The following is a 23,930-nucleotide window of genomic DNA, read 5'->3' as shown; positions in this document are numbered from 1 at the left end:
AACTGAAAATGTCCTTGTACGTGCTTACAGCTACATTCAAAAAATGTAATTATTAGTTTTATTGCTTTTAAAGGCTAAAATAGGAGAGTTGAGGTAAAGTGTTTCTAGAGTTTCAGGTAGCAAACATGAAAGAATAAATATGACCTCATTCAATTTTCAAAGCACATGTTTGAAACAAACTTCACTAAAGTGACTCACTCAGGGCATAAAGTATCGTTTCTCCCTTAAGTGTAAAGTGAACTTCACTGCTGCTCTCCTCTGTCACAGATCACTACCTTCTCATCAGTGATGAGCATTCAGTCACATACAATGTGTGTGTGTGAGAGAGAGAGAGAGAGAGAGAGAGAGAGAGAGAGAGGGAGGGAGAGGGAGAGAGAGAGAGAGAGAGAGGGAGAAAGAGAAAGAGAGCTAGAGACATGTTTGTTCACAAGAGGTCACCCAATTTATCTCTAATTTCTCAGTCTGACAAAACTCCATAAAGTCCAAATCTTTGTATTCTAACAACATTCTGCTGTTTATCGTATGGAAGAGAAAGTCAATAAGAGCAGAGATGCAGGTTGCTGACATGCAGATCTTCTTCATGTCTCCGGGCAACAGAAAAATTGTAAAGCAAAATGGCTGATCAGCAGCTACATGATCATCATAATAAGACATGGAGATCAGTGCACACACTGGGTTAAACGAGGGAAGGCAAAGACATGAAATGCTCACGTTTGTAAGATCTGATGACAAAGTCCTTGACATTGTATAGAGGCAGCTGGTTACACTTGGTCGAGAGTGTAGACAGGAAATTAATTGTTTTGTAGAAAAAGTGGATGCCCTTGATGCTGTCATGAATTACTAACAATCATTTCAAACTACTTGTGTTGTTCTCTCCTCCTCCTCACCCCCGAGTCATTGGTTCTCACAGAAGATGTAAATCTTTGACAATAAAATAAGACAGCATAGTGTCTGTGTCTGAGTCAAAATAAACTACAGTGTGTGTTCATGGAAATGAAGGAAAATATCACCCATTCCAACAGTGTGGCTTATTGATGTGTTTTTAATAGTTTTTGGATAACAGTGTATCTCTATGGCAGTGGCTATCAAAGTGGGTGCCGCAGCATCATGGGGTGTTGTTATTAACATTTAAACACATTTTTAATGTGAGACATTTACATTAACTATGTTTAATGTTAAGTTTTCAAACACATGAAGAGAGAAGGAAAAGATGAAAAAAATCAAGACATGACGTCTGACGTATGCGGGTTTCTCGCTCAGGACTTTTTCAGGAGCTCAGGAGTCAGAAAACTGGTGACCGTCAGAGCCAAGCAATGGAACGATTTGACACCGTACAGAGGCTTATACACCTCAGCCCTCAACACAGTCTTGCAGGACTGAATCTAAACTACCTGCTGGACAGGTTACGGCTGCTTGATTTTTGTGCCTCTACTGTGCGTGAGTAGGCTATGTAGTCCAATCATTTCATTATTTGTCTGTTTTAGGTGCGTATATTGTTAATATTTCCCATGTTATTGTGCTGTAGACCGTGAGTCTGCACAGGGTTTTTTTTTTTAAATTGACCGGATGCTCTATGCCATTTCGATGTCTGACTTCCTGTCTGGAACTATCTGCTCTGTGCAGCTTGATGTGGCTGCGGTCCGCCTCCGTCAAAAATAGACATGACACGGGCCACCGGAGGCGATCGCCGCCAAAACACAATGGAGAGGGAACCAGTTGAATCAAGGGGTGAGAGAGAGAGCAGCAGAAAAGAGATGGTGAATGGAAGCAGAGCAGAGGGTAAAAAGGTTAGCAGTTTGTATATGTTGTTATCTGGCAGTCAAGTACAGTACAGGTCACAGGGTTTCAGTTAGTAAATGCAGCAGCTTCTGAAGAGTTAAGACCAGTCTCTCCTGTTGTTTTCCAACTGCTGGAAAAGTAAAAGGGGGTTATCCTGAAGCCACAGTGGAAATGCAGAGCGGATCTGGCGTTAAGGTACCGTATTTAAGGTTACCATGGGTTACGTAGGATTCAAGGGGTACTATCCCAAAAGACTTGAGAGGAAATGCAGCTATAATGAAATAGTTAAAGTCTCTCTTAAAAATATTGAATATTTTTCTACCTTCTTTTTTCTTGGCTTCTTTGTATCTTACTTTATTTTTCCTTTGGTCCCAATTTTTTTCCCTCAATCTGACTTGTATTACACAACAATACAAAAACATGTTCATCTTTTACTGTTCACTCGTTATATCCGTCTGTCACCTTTGTTGGACTCCATACCGTTCCATACGTACTCTGCCATATGTCTAATTTTTTTGTCAGTGGCGATGCATCTCTGTGCTAACATCGTTTCATCTTCTCTGTTGCTGTTGACACTCTTTCTTTCATTTTTTCTTCAAGTACCCTCTTAGTATTTGTTGCAGCAGTGGCCCATTTTCCCCACAGGGATCATTAAAACTTCATCTCGTTACCTCTACACCTACACTAACCTTCTTCCCTCCTCCTCCTCGTCTCATCTTTCTCCAAACTCTCCCTGAAGTTTTTCTCCCCAGAGGCTCTTCTTTTTCTCACCGCGTCTCCACTGTGGTGTAAGCATTTTGTCCTTGGTGCAGAGAAAGCAGTTCAGACGGATGGAGGGAGAAGACTGCTGAGAGACTTATTATGACACTCTGATGCTGACGTTCCCCCCAAAAAACACTTTGGTTTCAACTTTTCATCTTCTCCTTGTGAACTCTCCTCTGTTTATATGGTGAGTGCAGGGAGTGAGATCTTAGAGATTTAAAGTGATAAACAGCCAACAAAAGCAAACAGCAACCAGCCAGAAGCACACACACACACACACACACACGAACATACTGCATACTAGCATATCCCTGTGAAAACCATGTTTGGTGATTTTTATCTTTTCTTTGAAGTGTAAAATCACAGCAATTATATGATATATAGAGTCAACTGTAAAATGCTATTTATGTACGAATGCATCAGTATTACCAATCAATTAATGAATACATAAATACTAATCAGTCACAGGGGACATTCTTATGCAGAAATAGTTCTTTTACGCTTGATATTTAAACGTGCAATGGACAACTTGTTTGCTTTAACATATCGGTAAACACAGATTGCACAGTATAATGGATGACACCATCCACATATAGATTGGTTCCCGATAAACCTTGCTTTCACTATGCTATTCCGTCTGCCACCGGCTCGAATTTCCTGGGAAAAATGAAGGTCAAATCACAGCACTAAGGAAGTGCTTCTGTCAGGAAGGTCAAGAGAAAGGAAGAGACATCGTTTCCCTGGTTGCTATCCCCAGGTAATCATGGAACAACTTGAATAACTGGAAACTCTACACTGCAAAAGAAAAAGAACCCCGCTGATGGAGGAGGATAAGAGGGAGAAGAGGGAGAGTGATAGAAACAGAGGTAAAACAAGAGTGAAGGGACGGGCATTTACTCAATAGAGAGCGATCCGGTGTTTGTCAAGGTCTGTTCTCCATTGATATGTGTTCCCCCTTACCACGAGGCATGAGAGGGTTCAGAACTGGCGTTCTTTCTACTAGATCAGTAAGTGAAGAAACCTGCTTACTTATTTATACAAACAGGTGTTTTACTCTGCCTTTTAGTGGCACTGAGATCAGGGTTTCTAGGTCAAATTGTGATTCTTAAGGTTAGTTTTTGCTTCAGACAGTAGCCAAGCTGCTAGCTATAGCTAACGCTGTCTTTGCAACAGCAGTGCTACTGTTCGACTTCTGATACTTTTGTACCTTTCCTTAAGTAGGACTGACTAATTGGACTGCACGCTTACTGGATCACTTTTTACATTGCTGTATTGGAACCTTTACTTCTTGGATCTAAGCACATCTCCTCTGTTTTTGATAAGGAGTCACACCTAAAATGAGAAAAATATCTGCACAGTACTGCCATGGTGAGGACATGACTGAACATGTTTGATCCAAAGATATTCATGGTCAAGGAAAGATGAAAATGTTGTTTTCCACAAATATCTAAGACACATTTAGTAATGAAACGCAACTAATTTAGTCAACAAGTGACACCTGGTACAGTGTTGCTTTAGGATAATTCCAGAAAACAAATCCCTCACAAAAGTGTGCCTTCCAAATCAAGTCTAACGTGAAAATATGAGTATACAGACACCTTTAGGGACTCTAAATGGACACCATTCAATGCAGCAAGGCTCCCTTGGGACTTCAGCAGACGGGGGAGAGGGATCGAAGGCTTGATTTGTTAGGTGTACTACACAGTTTCTAGCATTATCCCAGAGTAATAGGAATCTGTCATGTGCTTGATACTCTTTTGATGATATTGTTACCTGACTCACACACACACACAACCAGCACAGCACAGAATTCTAATACGTTTGAGTTTAGTGATGTATCCATGTAAAAATAAAATTGGAAGGCTTTTATGACTATATTACTTAAATCATATATAATACTAATAATTAAATAATACTATACATTTCAAGAACAGTAACAAGACAAGTACTTATCACCAAAGCTGTGAATGGCAGAATAGAATACACAAAAATGCCAAAAAATGGTACTCACATCGCAACATGCGTACATGGATCTGCTCTTTCTGTAACCTACAAGTATTTTTGCACTGGAGACACAACAGCACACATCATCATCACTGCCACAGCATCCAGAATGTTATGGAAATGAAGCATGGAAATGTGCATCATGCAACTTTTTCCATAATATCAGCACAAAATGCACTAGAGACAGCGCTTTCTCTGTGGAAAAAAAAGACAAAAGAAAAAAACCCAGCAGAAGAGACTGTAAACACACCCCAGTTTACCCCTTTCCAAAATTACAAGATTAGGTCAGAGAGAGTGGGCAGCGGAGTGTCTGCTCCTCTGCTGGAGTGGTGTTGAAATGATTCAGTTTACACTGGCTAGCGCACTCTGGCACAATCCCTCATATCTTATTTTAGCAGGTGCTCCCGGGCTGGAGCATGGGACCCTGCTTTGTATATCCCTGCAAGGCAGCGTGTTTGCTGCATGATGGAGGGAGGAGGATGCTCAGGGCCAGCGAGGCTCATCCTTTCCCAGGGGAGAGGAGTGAATAGCAGGCTATACTGCTGCCCAGGCCTGCCTGGCTTCCCCAGGGAAAACATCCAGAGGGGTATAGACGTAGTGGAGGAGAGGCGCGCAGAGCTATTTATAGAGCAGGTAAAGAGGAGAGGTGAGGAAAGAATGAGAGGGGGGGAGTGAGAAAGAGGAGGGGAGTTGAAAACAAGGAGAGGAGAAACAGAAGAGTCTGAAAGCAGGTGACAGTGTGATTTCTGTAGCCGATAGCATCCACAGAGATCTGGGTTGACGTCGTCTGCTACACCTGCTGAACAGAGCAGAGCCCCTGACTCAGAGCGTGGCCTGCTGGTGCAAAAGCTAACAAAGTATGCCTGAACTTATTGATTTATAGTAGAGAGAGTTCATGCAGAGGTTAGCTGAAAAGGAGGGAGGAAGAGCAGAGAGACTGTCAAGACGACAGTGATATTTTATCAATACAGACTCGACTTACAGCCCAGAGATCCTTGTGATGTTTCAATCCAGGCGCTGTTCAGGCTCTGCCTTCCTCTTTAATAAATAAAATTGCTTTTATTTTTTATTTATTTCCCCACTCTGTAGATGTTCCACCCATAGGCCCCCGCGCTGTCAGCTCATTTCAGCCCCTGTGCAGCATGTATGTCTCTATTTCACACTGTTGCTCTTTAATCATTTTCATCATTTCAGTGAGCTGACGTTCTACATAAAGAGCTCTTATCACCCCTGGTTTATGCTTAATGATGAATGGTGATAATTACTGTCAGTCAGTGCGTCGAACACGCCATGGCCACATCACTATTTCTGCTCTGAAGTGTGCATGCTTAAAGAGAGAGAAGAGTCTACAATATCCAAAGCTCGACAGCAAAGTAAAGTGGGCCACATTATCTCCCATTCATGGTCGTGACTCCATTTCATGAAAAACCTCAAGTAACACATAAAAATGAGTGGTGCACCTGTTTACCTGTCAGTTAAAGCAGTTGTTCCTAACCTTTGTGGCTGTGACTGAACCAACATTAAATTCACTTGTATGACTTTACGGAGGTGATTATAGACTATTTGTGCAGTAGTTATTAAGTAATTAGCCACTCGATGAAACACTCCTAATATTGATTCTACTAGCTTGCTAACACGAGTGCAAACAAAAACATCGAGCGTTTGAAAGAACATTAGATTCCTCATTAGAGGTTGCCATAATGTGTGTTGTAACACACAAACATCTGACTTCTATTACAGTTGTTGAATCTGAGTCAATCTGTACATACTCACTAGGGTACCAAATGTGTATGTGTGGCAGACATAGTCCCCAAACCGATGAATAATTATGAACTACAGTTGTGCCCAGTCGTTAAAGTAAAAGTTCACCCAAAAATGAAAAATACCTGCTAAGCTAACAGTGTTAGCACCTGGTCTGAAGTGGGTGAATGAGTTTGACCATGCGTAGAGGGTATATGGAGCAGTAGGGAGCCATTTATGTTTGGGGGGTTTTCACCAGATGTTTTTTTAAAATGTTTCTAAAGTTTAGGAGAATGTTGCCACACTGTAAATGAAATTGAAAAAATAAAATTGTGTAATTTAGATAAATGACTTAGGAATAAAAAACAAGTTCCTGTTTAAACTGGCAACAGACAGGTTTTTTGTTTTTATAAATGACAGTTATGAATGTCACACACAGTATTATGGCTATAGAATAATTACACCATCAGCGTTTAGACTGTTTGCATATAAAACTCACTTTCACTGTGCTCAGCCACTTGGCATTAAATCAGCAGGAAAATTAAGGCTGGCTGTTTATTCAGTCAGGCTGGCAGCCGGGCACCATTTCCATCTGCTTTTACTTCATAAACCAAATTAATAAATGAACTTGTTTTGCCCTGTGATGATAGTAGTTGCTACTATATGAAAAACAGAAATGATCCAGTTGTCTTTACCACAGTGGTGGGGGGGGGTGGGGGGGGGGGGGGGGGGGGTGGGGGGTGAAGCTGTCTGTTCCCACATTGATACATTTTGTTTTCACTATTTTCTTGTATCTTCTCCACTTACATGAATAAATCAAACATAATTTTTGCACATATATTCCACAATTGTTAATCACTGTATGTATTTTCATGTGAATCCAAATGCAGATTACAAATTAGTTTATATTATTCAAATTAAAAATGTAGGACATCTTCGACCCTTGATAGAAGCTTCTGTGTGCATTCTCCTTTTGGAACTTGTTCACATTACACATTCATCCATTGTGCAGTGATTTCTAGCAATGTTCCACCATTACCCACAAACTTCACCTGCTACAAACAAAAGTAGTCTTTAGCTGACTTTCCATAAGCTAAAACAAAATGCTAGCATGAAGCACCAAGACATAAATTGAGTGTTCACCTGCATGTCTATGACTTAATTTCTTACATGCCCCCGTCTGTGTGTGTGTATGTGTGCAGCCCGGTCAGGATAAAGTCCTGATGCTGTCCGCCTGAATGAGCACCATCATGCAGCCACCAGCTGTCCACGCAGGGACAACACAACACGACGCAGTGACTATCAACGTTATAAGCAATGACTAAAATAAGGTAGTCTGAGGATAAATACAAAAACTGAGGTGCATGACTCAATCAAAGCACACATTTAAAAAAAGTGTGATGACATGCTGCTGTATCAATGAGTCTGTTTTCCCCACAGAATGACCCGACATAATGTGGAAAAGTTGCAGTGCAGAGCTAACCCGAGCAAAGTCCCCAGCCACGATGGGATACACGAGCTTTGTTGTGAATCTAGTTTCAGTGAGAGTAGATGAATGAATTTAAAAGGGCTGTGTATGAACAGAAGACAGAAGGCGGTGAAGAACAGAGAGGAGAAAAAACGAGTAGTGGATTCCCTGCTTTGGCTCCGTTTGTGGGTTAGCCGCTACTGAATCGTTCTATTAAACATCAGTGGAAAGGCTGGCTGTAAGATCTTCAACTTGTCAGAAAGATTTTAGTCTTCTTCCTCTTTTCGGCCTGACTGTTGCAGTCTGGATTTAATTATTTATTCTATGTCATTATTTTCTGGAAACTTTCCATAATCAACCATAATATCATTTATCTTCGACTTAGCTCTTGAAACTTTACAGAATAGAAAACTAAAAGAGAACAGATACAGAAAAACCTATATTTACAAGTAGCAATAGATATAAACAAATTACTCAGCGGTGGCACAATGTCTTGCAGTAGAAGATTGTGCTACAAAAGCAAAATTACAGTTTCTCCCTCTTAAACAGCCAACTCTTTATAACCTTTCTGAGCTGTTAGCATGCACATCTATGGGTAGTGTGTCCCGATTCTTGTTGGGACAGAGGGGTAGGGTGTAATGTAATCTGTAGTTATTTCACTTAAGTCCAGCAGTGAAGTTTCCTCACTTGGTACCGCTTCTCTAATGTCAGTGCAGACTGGCAGGGTAGGAGCACGGGTTGCTCATGTAAGCCTATAAAGCCCTGCTAATGGTCAGGTAATGACGCAGTGTCCTTTTCTATATGATGACTCAATTGATAGAAGTTGTGAACAAATTGTGAGCGTCCATGCTTTTCTATCTTTATCAGATAAATAGCAATTGTAATTATACTAGGATTGCCAGAGTCACACAAGAGGAATCATCACAGCTGAAGACGGCATATTGGAAATGTCCGGTCACATCTGTTCACATAAACACCATCGCCGACAACTGATGCAGTATGAGGGTCTTGAAGGGCCGTCCCACTTCATAGGAGGAGATTTCAACAACTGCCCCTTGTAACTATCTGCTGGGGCAAGAGGGCAATCGAAAAGAAGGGGTAGGGGTAAAATTGGAAATGGGATTGAGCCATTGAGACATTGAATGACTAAAGGCTCCAGCAGTGCTCTTCATGTCTTGCCCTGTGCTCTGGATGTGTCTGAGGGTAATGATGAATTTGCGGTAAAATGGTGATAGTACACTGTAAAAGTCAGAAGGTCAGGACGGGCAGAGACTCTTTTTAGGCCTCATTTACCACACAAACAGTCCTGTCCTCCAAACAAGGGGAGCATGTTTTTTTTCCTTTCTTTACACTAAATGCTGCAGTTACTCGAGCAGGAGGTAACTCACAGGCCAGGCGCTGATGCAAGACATTGAAATAGACTTTTACAAACCTTTTGCCAAAACACCCGTCATTTGAGTTATTCACTTTCTCCTCGTCGCTTCCTTTTCTCTTTCTCCCCAATCTATGAGTAAAAGTCAGACATTATAAACGCTTCCATTCCCTTTAGTCTAGTGCTTCACAAACTGTATACCAGGCATTAATATCGTCCCCACAGAGATAACTCGGTTAGATGGCGTGTGTGTGTGTGTGTGTGTGTGTGTGTGTGTGTGTGTGTGTGAGAGAGAGAGAGAGAGAGAGAGCGAGAGAGAGAGAAAGAGATCACATGACTACATATGTGTGTGCCTGTGTGCATCTGCCTGGATTGTGTGTACATGTACATGGTACTGGATTTTCATCAGATGAGAAATGAGTTATCTGGCCCACCCCCGTCCCTCGCCACATATTAATTACATCAGGCCTGTGATATATGGACAGATTACTGGGTGTAAAACACATTATTTCCTTATGGAAACAGGCCCCGTGAGAGATCCATCAGCCTGCATCACGGTCGGTTTTGGGCTCACTACATCATACATGAGCATCCGGCTTACCTGCCATAATCACGGAGGAATCTTCCTCCTGCATACTATCTCAATACAAGACTGTCCTGCCAGAGGAACGACAAACACAGCGTGTGATTAGAAGAACCCGACAAGCACCTCTTCTGATTGTTGTCTCTCAGAGCAGAAGCTCAGCCTCATAACCTCACCTCAACCATCCTTATACCTAAATGACTGAATAGGTTGAATGCCAGTGACTCCCAAATTGGCATATATCACCATTCCCAAATCAGCATTGACCGTTGCATCGTACCGGACATTCATTGTACGGTCACAGTTAGATTTAGATACCAAAACTACTTGGTTAGGTTTAGAAAAACATTGTGGTTGGAGCTAAAATAACTACATTATTTATTTTACTTAATCAATGTACGTATGTTACTCATGTAACTTAAGTTATGTTATGTACGTCACAACATTTAAATATGTTAGAAAGTTAAAACTACTAACAACCAGAAGCAGGAAACAACAAACATCTGTTTACTTCTTGTTGTACTTTTGTAATAAAACCAGTTAAATGTTTTATCTTAATATAGTGTTACTATTACAACAGTAAAGAAATACCATTAATCATTAGCTAATGTTAGCCACAATTAGCTAATGGTCATACCAGACCAAGTAAGGCTGTCGCTATAAACATTTTATTGTGTTTAATTATTTGTGAATTCAGTTTTGTAATTTTTAAAAGGAGAAGTATAGTTCTTCTTACAAATGGAGAAGTCAAGCTCTCTCTTAGCTCTCTTAGCAACTTCTCAAAGGTTGAAGAAAGGGTTCCACACTAGAAAAAAACTGCCTTGTTTCATGGCCAGTATGTTTGCCAAGGTTTAGTCCATGTTGCCTACGGCCACCACTGGCCACCCTTTGACTCCGCCACTGCATGGAAGACCAAAAGACCCTTCTCCTTTACCAACTGTGAACGTAAATGTCGTATAACCACACTATTTTCCCCAACCTCAACGTGGTACTTCTATTTGCTGAAACCTCACCAAAGCTTAACAATAGAGGTGGTGCAGATCAGAAAAATGACGGTGCGTTTTATGCATTTCGGACTAACAATGTCATCCTGTCAAAAGAGGAGTCAGAAAATGAGTAGTTGTGGAAAGCGATGACAAACACCCTGTCGTCTAGTTTAAAGGACTTGATGAATCCACGCGCTATGCTCTCAGCTTGTTGCTGTTTGAGCCGCTGTGACTCAGAGGAAACACTCTTCACAAAGTGAGCCGAGAACAAACTCTGAGTTTGACCTTATTAGTTGGATGGTTCTGTGTTGCCGCAGCTATTGGAACAGGTTGGCAGGTTTGCCAGCGTTTATCAGAGCATATTAGACCTTCGCTGGGCTTCTATTAAACTTAATGAACATTTAAATCCTTTAATGGATTGAAGGGAATTGAGAGCGGCAAATTATCAGCCAGACGCTCTCCGCTGGTGTTGATAAAGACACCCGCCGATGGAAGTTGAAGAGACGCATTTGAGACAGCAGCCTCCCCCTCTTTCACTCTCTTCATCTCACTTTGTTCTCTCCCCGTGACCGTCTCGCACTCTCCTTCTCTCTCTCTTTGCCCGTGCATCCCTCTATCACGCAGCCTCCCTTTTGTTTCTAACACTTGCTGTGTTCCTCTGTCTGCCTGTAACAGAAGAGAGGAGGCTGCTACTGCAGAGCCAGATCTCCGTCATTCATCAGTCCCCATGAAGGGAACATCATAGAGATCTCTCTCCAGGAGGGATGTGCTAACATAACCACAACACCAGCCCATTACAGAGCTGTCAAGCGTTGCCTATACAACCTTCTCCGCTTGTCTCTCACTCTTTCGCTTTATCCTCAGCCATCCCAGTGAGGGATCTTCTACCCCACATGCTAGCAGAGCGGAGAAACATAAATTACCCAACGATACAGCTCCAATCACAGAGCATAGTAGAGCTGGCCCAGGGGCTGCTAACTCTGGCCAGCCCAGCATCAGGTCCTGCTAATGGGTGGAAAGGGCTCAAGAGAGGCCCCTGCTTTCTGAGGCCTCGTCTGCTCCTGGCCGCAGCTCAGGAGGACTGGCAGAGCCCACTGTATTGATCTGGTAGCTCCTATATTCCTGTCGACAGCTGGCTAACAAGGCTGATGTCTCAATAAAGACCGGTGCCTTGGGGAGAAAAGGGGGAGAGCAGACGGTCAGCCGACAGCAACCTGTTTAAAGACAAACTAGCAGACAGAGGGAGGGAGAGGTTCACGCCCTCTCTGGTTATTTAATGTGCTCCCACAACACTGCACATACAGGCTCTCCCCCTTTCAGGAGGACCCTGAAACTTTAACTACTGAGCTGAGAATGGGTCATGAGCCAAGGAAAACTGCAATTTCAAAAATTACTGACATGACCAGTGGAGTGAATTTGGAGTGAATTTGCCTTTATTTCTTTTAAGTCGACACAAAGAAGCAAATTGCGATAATTTGCTGGTGAAGTGTGATTAATAAACCTCACAAATTAAAAAATGCTTGAATTGTTTCAAGGTTAAATCATAAGTAATTAATATGGAGCTCCGTTTGCACAACCTCTTTTTGGAGACTTCTTCCACACTGCCGTATCTTCTTTTCTATCTATTATTGACCTGGAACTGACAGCTCTAAGTGATTGAGCAAAACAAACAAAAGATGCGAGTGTGTGTGTGAAGGAAACACACTGACAGATGATGAGGCGGCTGATCTATATTTGATGCGAGGATATAGTTTGTCTGCTCTGTCTGGTGAAGTGGTGGGAACAGGCAGCTCCACCGGTCAATAAGAGGTGTTAGGGGCTGACATTTGAGACGCTATAAAGGGAAACATCTTCCCGGCTGACGTGCCCTTGAGCAAGACAATGTAATAGTTTCTGTCTCTGTAATTTTGTCTCCATGCAGCTATTAATTATGACAAGTTCTCATTTTTCTCTTGCGCGATGTTACTAAACATGCGACAGGTACTCTATTGATCGAGCAGAGATTAATAGAAGCAGCAGCGTCTGAGCCGACCGCAGCACTGATCAAAATCAAAACCAAAATTTGTCTTACTTTTTTATTGCACAAACAGAAAAACTGCAGCTCCCTGCAGTGCGCCTCCGTTCAACTTTTCTCTATTCATTTCCTGTTCTGTTGCTTCTAAATTACATGTTCAAATCTTTAAGTAATGAAGGGAAAAAGAAAAGTCCCTGTTCCTATTCATTGTTCCCGGCCTCCCTGTGTTTCTTTCCCCGATGGTCCTCCTGCAGCAGAGGTATGTGGTAATAATCATCCACCTACAGTTTGCTCATTAGCAGCAAGTCCTGCTCTCTGCATGGGTCTTTTCATGTTCCTCAGCGCTAACAACAACCTGAAGGAACGCTCTCTACCCTCGCTGGGAATGCGACAGTGTGAAACGGCGTGCAGGAGGTGAATCAGGAACCGTGGCCACAGGCAGGAGGGGCTGCTCGCGGGAACCACCACTCAGTACACACACATTCACAACAAAGGTGGATACAGCCAGGTTTGGTCTTCATTTCTTGCTCTGTATGTGTTTGACCTACACCGATTTTTTTGAAGGCTGGTTATCATCCTAATAAGCAGTATTTTGGGGCCAATAACTTTAATGTGGCCATTTTCATCCCTCAGAATAACATAGATTCAGTGTTCCTCCTCAGAATAGTTTCCTTGAAAACATTGTTTCTGCGCCACAGAGCTCCTGTTCAAACGCTTTTGGAGTTTGTACCCATCTCAGACTTCACAGGATTAAAGTTTTGGTTCTAGGGCGGGTGTGATGTTTGTCATGTCTTTGCTGTCAGAGAGGAAAAGTGACTGAAGCAAAACTTTGAATATAGGAGTCTCAATTTTGGTGTTGTGTCGCAGCAACAATACATATGGAGACCTACACTGATAAAAAAAGAAAATAGATTAACACATAATGAAATAAACAATCATGTGAATAAATGATGACAATATATTGATACTGATCATACTAGTGGCAGTATGGAAACCCAAAGCGTTCAAAATGAAATAAATAATTAGGACATTATGTAAACAAATAAAAAACAGATGCATTTTGAAATAAAAACTGGAATTAAATTTTAAAAAAGCAATTAATATTTCATCAAGAACCGACTAAAACTGTAAAATTGTGTTTAATTATTTTGCAATTTCATGGTTATATATTTTTTTTAATTATTTGTATTCATTCATGTGATTATTGGCAAAATGATTGATTTAGTTTTGAACACACTGAGTCTCCACACTATAAAGGATAATGATAAAAAAAAGTATTTTCACTTAGCTTACCCAATCATTTTTATTTTGTTACATAAATAAGAAGCTAAAATACCGTTGTGATTATCGTACATCGTCTCAGGGGCAAACTAAAATTAAAAATTCTAAATACTATCCTGTATATTTTTTGCAGTTATTTTTCAAGTATTTAAGGCTTTTTATTATTTTAAAGGAGAGAGCAACAGTAAAAAATGGCAGAGAGAAGAAGTGAAACGTGGACAATGTGTGTGAAAGGTAGTCCGCGGGATTGCAGTTTTCTCAATATTGCGTTTTTTTTTTTTTTAAATCAGAAAAACCAAACATCTTAAAATTTGGTCTTTTTTAAAAATATATATACTAAAGTATTGCATGTCCCTGTATGGACTGAGGAATACACGCATGGTAAATGATAACTGTTTTTTACAGGACAAGGATTGTATCCATCTTTAAGTGCTTTTTTTTTCCTTTTTACTTTATAAAAAAAGTTTTGCAATTAAAAAGTCTTTAGTATTTTAACTTTTATACAACAGTACTCACTAAGATCTCTGCTACTAACTTACATCAGGTCATTAGGAGCTAAAGGTCCTTTGGAAGGAAATATGAAACATTACCTCCCTGCTGGTCTGCTACTGTTCCAGCCGCCTCTCTTGTTTTTTTCAGTTTCTGCATAAAAAAGCAGCAATCTGATTCTATAATAATTACTGTGTCTCTCGGGTACACAATGGATTCACTGCAAGGTTCAATATTTCTCGCGTTCTATTGAAGAAATATGCAAACACGTTGTGAAATGTCAAAATATTAAGACTAGCTTTCCCTTTGTCTCACTCCTCACACCATACATTCACACGCTGCAGTCCAATGCAAATAAATAGAAGACAGGGTTTGAAGGACACTTGAGTTATGATGTGGATACATAAATGAGTAATGGTGGTGGAGTGACTTGTCAGGAAAATTTGTATCTACACAAGATGAATCTGACTGCGAACATGAACAATGAACAAAAACAAAATGGCTGGCCATGGCTTCTCGAGGATCAAATATACGCACATAACTCAGCTGCGGCATCTGTCTTTTGTGAGTGCTCCTGAGTGTTATGTCTGTAGCAGTGTGTGTGTGTGTGTGTGTGTGTGAAGTGGAGCTCTGCAGGCTTGTGTGAGCAGTTACCTGTTCTTCCACCAATTTAATTTCCAGCTCTTCATTCATTCCAAAGGTTATCTTTCCCATGTACATGTAATATTTGTAATTGCCCCCGAGTCGGACTGCAGCCAAACCAAAGCCAAGAAGAGAAATTAAATTTTCGGCACTATCATTTTTAAACGCAATCAGATATCATTTAGACATCAACTATTTGCTTGGGCTTAATTACACATTTGCCTCTAATCACATCCAAAGTAGAATGAAAGCAGTGGTTACTATTTTGCAGAATGTTGAAAAATTGATTTGTTTTTCTTCTGTTTATTTAGATTAATTAGTGCGCAGCATAACAGCAAAATCTCATTTTGAGAAACATTACGTTCGCAAGTCTCTGGTGACTTTTTTTTTTCATGGAGTGAGAGCGTGTCTCTAGGATGAACCAGTGTGAGTAGAAATCGGCTGATTCATTCACGTTGATTAAAATGTTAACTTTAACTAAATAGGACCAGCTATATTCTGAAGGTTTCAGACTGCACAGTTTTCATTTGATGACAGAACAAATAAAAGAGTTTGGACGAGATGCAGGAAATCTTTCACAGTCTTTGCTCACGACTTTCCAACACATTTTTTAAAGCCTGCAGGTGTGTAGTTCAAGCCCTCGATCTGAAACTTTTCACATAAGTTTCACATTTTTTAACTTTCATTAGTAACATAGTAAGAGCATTTGCAGTGGAGTTGGTTTAAGTGTCACATGATAGTTTAATTATTGCTTTAGGGGGATTTAAAATGACTAGGTTAAAAAATCGTAGGGGCTTAACAGGCGCATGACATATAACCGCAAAGTCCCCGGTTTGATTCCAGCTGAGGGACTTAGTTGCATTCACATCCCTGTTTCTCTCCCCATGTTTCCTGTCTATCTCTACATTATATTTCCAACTACTGATGGTAAAATGCCTTAAAAATACACTCTGGATTGGTAACACTTTATAATAAGCATTATCAATACATGGTAGAATTATAGTTAATTAAACTTTAGTTAATAGTTATTTAACTGTTAACAAACAACGCAATGTTTTATAAACCTTTATAAAGCTGCAACTGATGTTTCTAATACTGTGTAGATATTTGATAAATACTGCCGTTCATCTATAAACATTATTTAGATGGCCATTATAAAGTCTGAACTGATGTTTATAAAACTTTCTAAGTTTCCCTCCTACAGTTCAGCTCGACGGAAACACATTCAGACATGCAGACGAATGAAGGACAGTAAGACCGAAGAAGAAAAATGTGACTTTTCGTACGGAACTCGTGTTGTAAGATTAACTCTGACACCTGGACACAGACTCTTCAGATATGCTCGGTATCCAAATTGTTAAACTCCGTCAGCGTACATTACGGGACAAAAATGAATTGTGTATTATTCCACCTTATTTACCTAATCAGACTGAATCGCTGATCGGCAAAGGGCAGCAATGATCACAGGAGAGGTCGAATACATTTGAATATCAAAGACACAAGAGGGGGAACGAGGAGGACACTTGACATGGAAGTCAATAAGGTAAAATAACAGTCTAAACAGGAGCAGCGGGGGGGACAAGAAAATAATACCCGACATGTAAGTAACACAGGATGTTAATGGCGGGTTGTAACAGAGGCGAAGCACATGACAACATCTCATCTGGATCGACCGGCCGTTTGTCTGTCTGCATGGCGTCCTCGTCTACTGCTCCATCTGACCTCCCATCCTGACTTTACACAGCTTAATACAGTGGCTGCCCTCACTTCTCCACTCCTGAGGTGATCCCACCTGAACCAAAGAACTGATCTCTCACTTTTTTTTCCCTCCACTATCTCGTCCTCTTCTTCTTCTGCTGCCGCTTTTTCCCTGCAGTGGTAAGCTGAATGTTGCCGGCGGGGGCCGTGAAGGCCCTAACAGTGGAATCACTGCTGTCACTTAGCCTCCTGAGACCAGACCTATGTCAAGGACCCTGTCACACACATACATACACAGATTCAGATACACACACACACACAGAAAGGCACCAGGAGACTTTGTGGTGTGTGTGTGTGGATTAGTTGAACAAGTGAAAACAACAGCTTTCCGTCTCATGGTAGAAACATGAAGGACAGGAGGATGGAAGTAAACAAACCCAGGCTGGGCTTAAGGGAGCAAAGTGTGCTGCGTGTGACAAGAACGTGCACACACACACACACACACGTACACATCGTTTAAGAAGCTCAAAAGGAAATTCAAGTGTGATTCATCAAGATGTTCGCTGCAGATCATGCATAGGATGGAAACAATGTACACACACTCTCACACACACTTTCACGTCACTGCCTAACCCCACAGCACACACATGCGCTGTTACTGCAGCTGACACGCAAGCCGGGCAAATATGAGCAATGTCAGAACGAGTTCACACACACACACACACACGGACATCTCCAGGATTACATTCAGTTGTTGTGCAGAACAAACTTTGATGTCATGCCCCAGGTTATAACACACACACACAAAGTCTAAGTGTGTGTGTATACATTTGTTGAGACATGTGTGTGTGTCATCTGTGGGTCTCATTGGGTCCCTGTCAGTGTGTTTTCCAGTGGCTCCACATGTATGAAGTTAATCCCTGCTATCAGAGAATATGCGTTGTTTAACTCTGTCTATTGAAATAAGCGCGCACACACACACACACACACACACTCTTACCTTCGTTGCTGTTAGTTCCTGCGGTGCCCACAGCCTGTAGTGATATAGTCCATAGCAGCATCGCAGCCAGCCCCGGATCTGAAGCCATGGTGTTCTCCCTCACACCCCGCCAGTCTCCCTCTGCCTCTCTCTCCCTCTCTCCTCTCTTACTCCCTCGCCCTCACTCTCCCTCTCTGCCACTCGCTGCCTCTCTCTCCTCTCCTCTCCTCCTTCTTCTTCTGTGTCCCAGGGTTGAAGCGAGAGCCGGCACTGAGGAGAGTGTGTGTGTGAGGAGTGTGTGTGAGTGTGAGGGCTGCGAGCTCATTGGGTTGGAGTTGGAGGCTGCCTCTGTGGCTCGCTTCAGTCTGCCGGCTCCGTCGCACACACACATACATACATACATACACTTTCGGCAGGCAGCCGGAGGGGGGGAGGGACAAGCATGTCTGTCAAAGTCTCAGCAGCCAATTAGAGCGTGGGATCGGCTGGCGCCGCACACTAAATGCTCTCCCCGTTGCCACACCCTCCTGTCCTACCTGCCTGGCCAACTCTCACTTTCTGTTTATCTCTCTGGGTCATGAGCTGGCACACCGCATCCCCCTCCCTCTGTTATTTACCCTCATTTGTCATTGGCTCGCTTCCCCCACACACTCTCACCTACCCAGTGGCAAATATCTGACTGATGGGATGAACTGAAAACAGCAGCATGTCTGCAAGGCTCAAGGACAATGATCGGTTATCGATCTCCTGTATTGTATTCATAAAGCTATTATCTATGTCCAGGTCCAGCAGAGTGTGTCCTCACATGTGTGTGTGTGTGTGTGTGTGTGTGTGTGTGTGTGTGTGTGTGTGTGTGTGTGAGTACGTGTCTGTTGTTCAAGCACTAAGATCATGTATTGATTCATGTGATGTTTGGGGACTTTGCCAATGTGCCAGATCACAGCACCTGTCCTGATCAATTGCTTTTTTTTCAGTCTGGTCATGCTGCAACACACACACACACACACACACACACACACACACACACACACACACACACACACACACACACACACACACACACACACACACACACACACACACACACACACACACACACACACACTGCTGCAAAGTGACCTAAGCTGAGTTGAAGTGAAATCATTAGATGCCACAACAGTTTATAAAGCTGATTTGTGGTCAGTGTGAACCTTAAACTGATGTCAAACTAATAAAACTGTAAACTGTTGACAGAACAGTGTCAGCCCAGGGTCCATCTGGTAGCTCTTCTGTTCTCCTGATGAACCTCAGTCGAAGGTGAGATTGTTTTCTCAGCCGCTGTTTCCAAGGTCAACAGTGAACTTTAAGCTCGACAATAATGTACTTTACAGTTATAGTGTTATTTAGTATAAATAATAGTGTATTTGCACTTTGTATTACTACAACTACTGCTACTACTAGTACTCCAGTATTGCTACTAATGAATCATTAAAATATTAATAATAGTATTTATTACAATATTATTTAATATTATGTATTTGTTTATATGACTCCATGAGCAACTAGTACTATTTCTAATTATTTGTGATAATAATAATAATAATAATAATAATAATAATATTTTTTATTATCAATACAGCTTTTGTTTTGTAATATTTTTAATTATACTACTACTAATGATAATAGTGTTATTTGTATTTTGTTGGTACAACTATGACTTCCACCTACCTGCTATTGATACAAATGCTGCTACTACTACTACTACAAATGATAATAACAATAATAACAACACTAATAATAATAATAATAATAATAATGCATCTTTTATTAATGCCAATAATACTAAGTCTACTACTGAGAGGGGTGATTTGTACTTTTGTGGTAAAAATCTATTTGTACTAATATTGTATTATTATTATTATTATTATTATTATTATTATTATTATTTTTATTGCTTTTGTTGTAAGGTAAAAAATAATAAAATACTACTATCAAGGCTTGTTATAACACTAATGCCAAAACATTTTATGTACAGAGTTTACTGCTGCTACTACCTACAAAATTATTAAAAACAATAACAATATAAAACTATTATTATTATTATTATTATTATTATTATTATATTAATATAATGTTGGTATACAAAGGATTTAAAACAGCACTTAGAATTGTTTAAAGCATTAAATATTGTTTTATTATACACTGTGTTATCAGTGTTACTGGATATACTCTTCCTTATGAAGAATTATAGTTTGTTTACCAACACACCCCTGTGCTCAGCAGCCAGCCGCTCTCACAGTTGTAGCTGTGGTCTAATGTGTACAGGGTGAGTGTGTCACTGCCCTGCTCAGAGGTCTGCCAGCACTGGTGTCGTGCTGAATTTCCAAACTCAACTGTATGGCCTGTAAGCCCCGGGACATGGCAGCACAACACTGTCACCACTCGGCTGCCATCGAGACAGGGCTGCTGCTCCTGCTGAAGCATCGTTGTCGGGTTCGCTTGATTTGCCTCACACGCACACACAACAAGGAGAAAAAGGACTTCTACTCATCCTACATAATATTTAGGCTATAAGAAAGGAAAATCCCTGAATATTGAGTGTGAGCGTACATGCAGCTGGCCTGCTAAGTGAACGAGATGGTGGGTTAGTTGAGTGTCCAGGCCAAACTGAGGCAGCACTGCCCCTGCCAAACCCCCTCCTCCACCCCTCCTCAGGCCTGGAGACACAGGGGTTTCTGTGTGAGTTTATAATGCTCCCTCCACAGCATGTATAGGGGAGCCTTGTGCCTACGTGCAGTGTCTCGATAAAGCATAGAGAAAGCAACACACACACATAAACACACCAAAGTGAGTGTTACGCATCATTCTCAGACATATTCTCTGTAGCTGTTTTGTCCCTGATCTGCAGTGTGTGTTCATGTGTGAGGCTCCGTTGCTTTACCACTAGGCTGCACTGTCAGTCTGCCTGTCTAATAGGCTGCTCGCCTGTGAGGACAACAACACTGTCATCTTCACCCCGACGCTCCGATCTTTCAAGTGAAGAGGAGAAAACGCTCTCTGAACCCTTAAACACAACACAAAGTATCGCTGATTTCTGTCAATGGCTCTGATGTAAACGCACTAGCAGAGGGATTTGCAGGAGAAAAGGATGCTTTGAAAGGAGCAGCCTGACAAAAAGAGTTCAAACAGAGAAATTAATCTATAAACCTGCTTATAACTAGCATAATGTGAAGAATATTAGAAAAACAACAATTTATGTAAGGATGACATTCCATTAAGATGTACAGCCTGGAGCTACTCGCCATCAAATATCGACACAAAAATGTTTGTTCTGTGTTTTTACACCCAAACACGATCTACTGTATTGCATGGAACCGGAAAATAGATCTGTATCCCCAGAAAACTCACACTGGCTGCTGTCTCAGTCACCTTTCAGATGTCTGGTAATTGATTTTCTATGCAGAGACACATCAGCGAGACATCTCAGTTTAGGCTGCTGTGTAAAGTCTCCTCTCATTTCTGGCTACAGGAGGTGGTCGAAAGATTTCCACGTGCACAATATAACGTCCAAGAGCGTGTGAATAATAGCAGTCTGAGACAAGGGTATTATAAGAATAATAATGTGACTCAGAATATGAACATGAATATAAATGTGAGCGCAAAGAAGAGTAATACTAACATTGTAGGGTCATTTTGTCCTTTAGCCATAATTGAAGCAGTGTGAGGGAGAGAAACGTGTGATAGATGTGTTATTATATACACAAGCTCAACCTACACACACTCACACACACATGGGGGCAAGCTCATTAAAATGGCTCCCCATAGCTCTCTGCTCTCACAGTGAGTCTTCGGGAAGTCTTGTTGTTGTACACTCATACAGTATATGCATCCGCCATAATGAGAAAATTTACTAACGACTTTATCGAAGCGGGAAGAAAGTGGGAAGTCCCCTGCATGTGTGTTTGCGAGTGTGTGTGTGTTTAAGCCCACCTCGTGATAAGAATCTGAATCTGAATAAGTCCACCTGGGTTTACCTCGGGGGTCTGTGGGCAGCAGTTGGCATTAAAACCTTAAGATGTGTGTCTACATACGTTTGTGTGTGTGTGTGTGTGTGTGTGTGTGTGTGTGTGTGTGTGTGTGTGTGTGTGTGTGTGTGAGTGAGCAGATGGTGGGGGTCAGTGCGTGCCTACTGTTGTGGGGCTTGTTGGTGTGTGTTGGCTAAATATAGCGCAGTAGTGACAGAGCTGCTCAGAGCACAGTCACTGACTCTGTCGCCACTCGCACTTTAATTCTTTGATCAGTTCAGCTCCGTTCATTTCACCTCAATGCCATCGGGTCACTTCAAAGCAAAGCAACTGAATTCATCTCAGGTAAATTCATTTCGACTGTAAACTAACTATCCACACAATGACATACAAAGATGTCATTTTATCTGACAATTGTTATCATCGCCGATTAAAATAAAAACCAGCTTTCTCTCAGAAAAGTATTTTTCCCCTCAACTTCTTTCTTTCACTTTCTTTATAAATGTTGCACATAAATACACATCTAGCAGTGACAGGGCCTTTATTTTCCTCAGCTGCAAAGAGAACAAGCTTTTATTCTAAAAAGGCTTATATTAGAGACAATCCTAAAATGTTCCCCATGTTCTGGGTTTATTTTTGTCAGTTGTCTGTTTTCTGGTTTACTCCTCTGTGTATTTTTTGTTAACACAATCTCAATACTTCCTCCATGTTTACCTGTTTACTTTTCTTTATGTTAGCAGACTCCATTTCTACACTAACATTAGCTACTATTGCTCTCTGTCAGCGGAGGCACTGAGATGAGGCACTCGAGAGCGTTCATAAAATCACATCCTTTGGACTATCGTGAGGAAATCCACAGTCCACAGCATCAAACAGCATTCACAGGCTTGTATAGGCAACAGAGAGAGACATAATCTGCTCCTTTGAGTTTCTCTTTTTAACAGAAATACTGTTTTCACTCACTAATTAATTACAGACGTTGCTGTTTTATTGATTTGATGTTAACATCAATTGAAACGCAAAACTCGGGCACAGTTGATTCAACAAATTCATCTTTTATCATGACCAGGATCATTCCCTAACCTCACCATGTGTTTATTAATGTAACCATGAGGGCGAAGGGCTCCTAACCTTAATGAAACAGTCATTTTAACCCAAAACACAAACTATAGATGTGACCCCCCTCCTCCATGACCTCCACTGGCTTCCTGTTGCGGCCCGCATCCGATTCAAGACGATGGTGCTGGCCTTCAAGGCCGTCAACGGAACTGCACCCATCTACCTCCAAACACTGGTCAGACCACACGCCCCAGCGCGAGCACTTCGCTCTACTACATCAGCTAGCACTTAAATCATAGCACTTATGCACTTAAGGTATCCTTGATAAATAGCAGCTACCATGCTCAGATGAGGGCTTGAAAATTGTTTCTATTTTTTCTTTTCTACTTTGACGGTGATGTGTTGTGGTTTCTTTCTTGTGACAAATGTACTTATAGTAAATCGCTTTGAACAAAAGCGTCTGCTAAATGCCCTAAATGTAAATGTATAGAATGAATCACTGTAATGTCCGGCGAACAACAATGGTTGCTTCCAGGTAGAAAACTGCTGTTGATTTGCATTGTGGAGATATGTGAAATTGGCAATCTTGTTTTTTTTATTTTTGTCTTTAGCAGTAACTGTAACGTTAAAAGATATATAAATAAATCACAGTGATCTTTCCTAGCTGGCTTTTCTGCTGTGCTTATTTCATATATTGTGTTGCTTTGCTAGTGTTCTTTGAAAATGTTGTCATATGAAAGCATCAAACATGCATTTTTAGATTAATTAGACTTTGAAATAACACCATGAAAGATGACAATTTATTGACAGATTTGTACATAAGCTAGTATGTAATGCAGAGGTATTCTACCTGGAAGCTATTATGAAACAACATTGTGATTGGTTCTAATTATTTTAACTCAATAATGTATCCATGAACCTAACCAAATCTTAACCACAGCATTGCCAGGTCATAAAACTTGTCCTGTCCTGTCAGTGGAGGTGTCAGATCAGAAAGCACTTGTTGTTCTAAGGGGCAGTTACAAACAATGTTTTTGGTTGTTTAATTTGCAGGACTTGTTAGATGTTTC

The 23,930-nt window shown here is 41.2% G+C and overlaps 1 protein-coding gene across 1 annotated transcript in view; it reads right to left on the bottom strand.

Moving 5' to 3' along the window:
* Positions 1 to 17,906, bottom strand: part of epha8 (eph receptor A8) — a 127,527-nt gene extending 109,621 nt beyond the window's left edge. The window contains exon 1 of the mRNA XM_073468001.1: positions 17,819 to 17,906. Coding sequence (XP_073324102.1) covers positions 17,819 to 17,906 — 88 coding nt within the window. The remainder of the gene's footprint in view (positions 1 to 17,818) is intronic.
* Positions 17,907 to 23,930: the final 6,024 nt, after the last annotated feature.

The sequence above is a fragment of the Pagrus major genome, chromosome 6, assembly GCF_040436345.1.
Source record: "Pagrus major chromosome 6, Pma_NU_1.0".
NCBI classification, from domain to species: Eukaryota; Metazoa; Chordata; class Actinopteri; order Spariformes; family Sparidae; genus Pagrus; species Pagrus major.
This window is presented reverse-complemented; position numbering and strand designations above follow the sequence as displayed.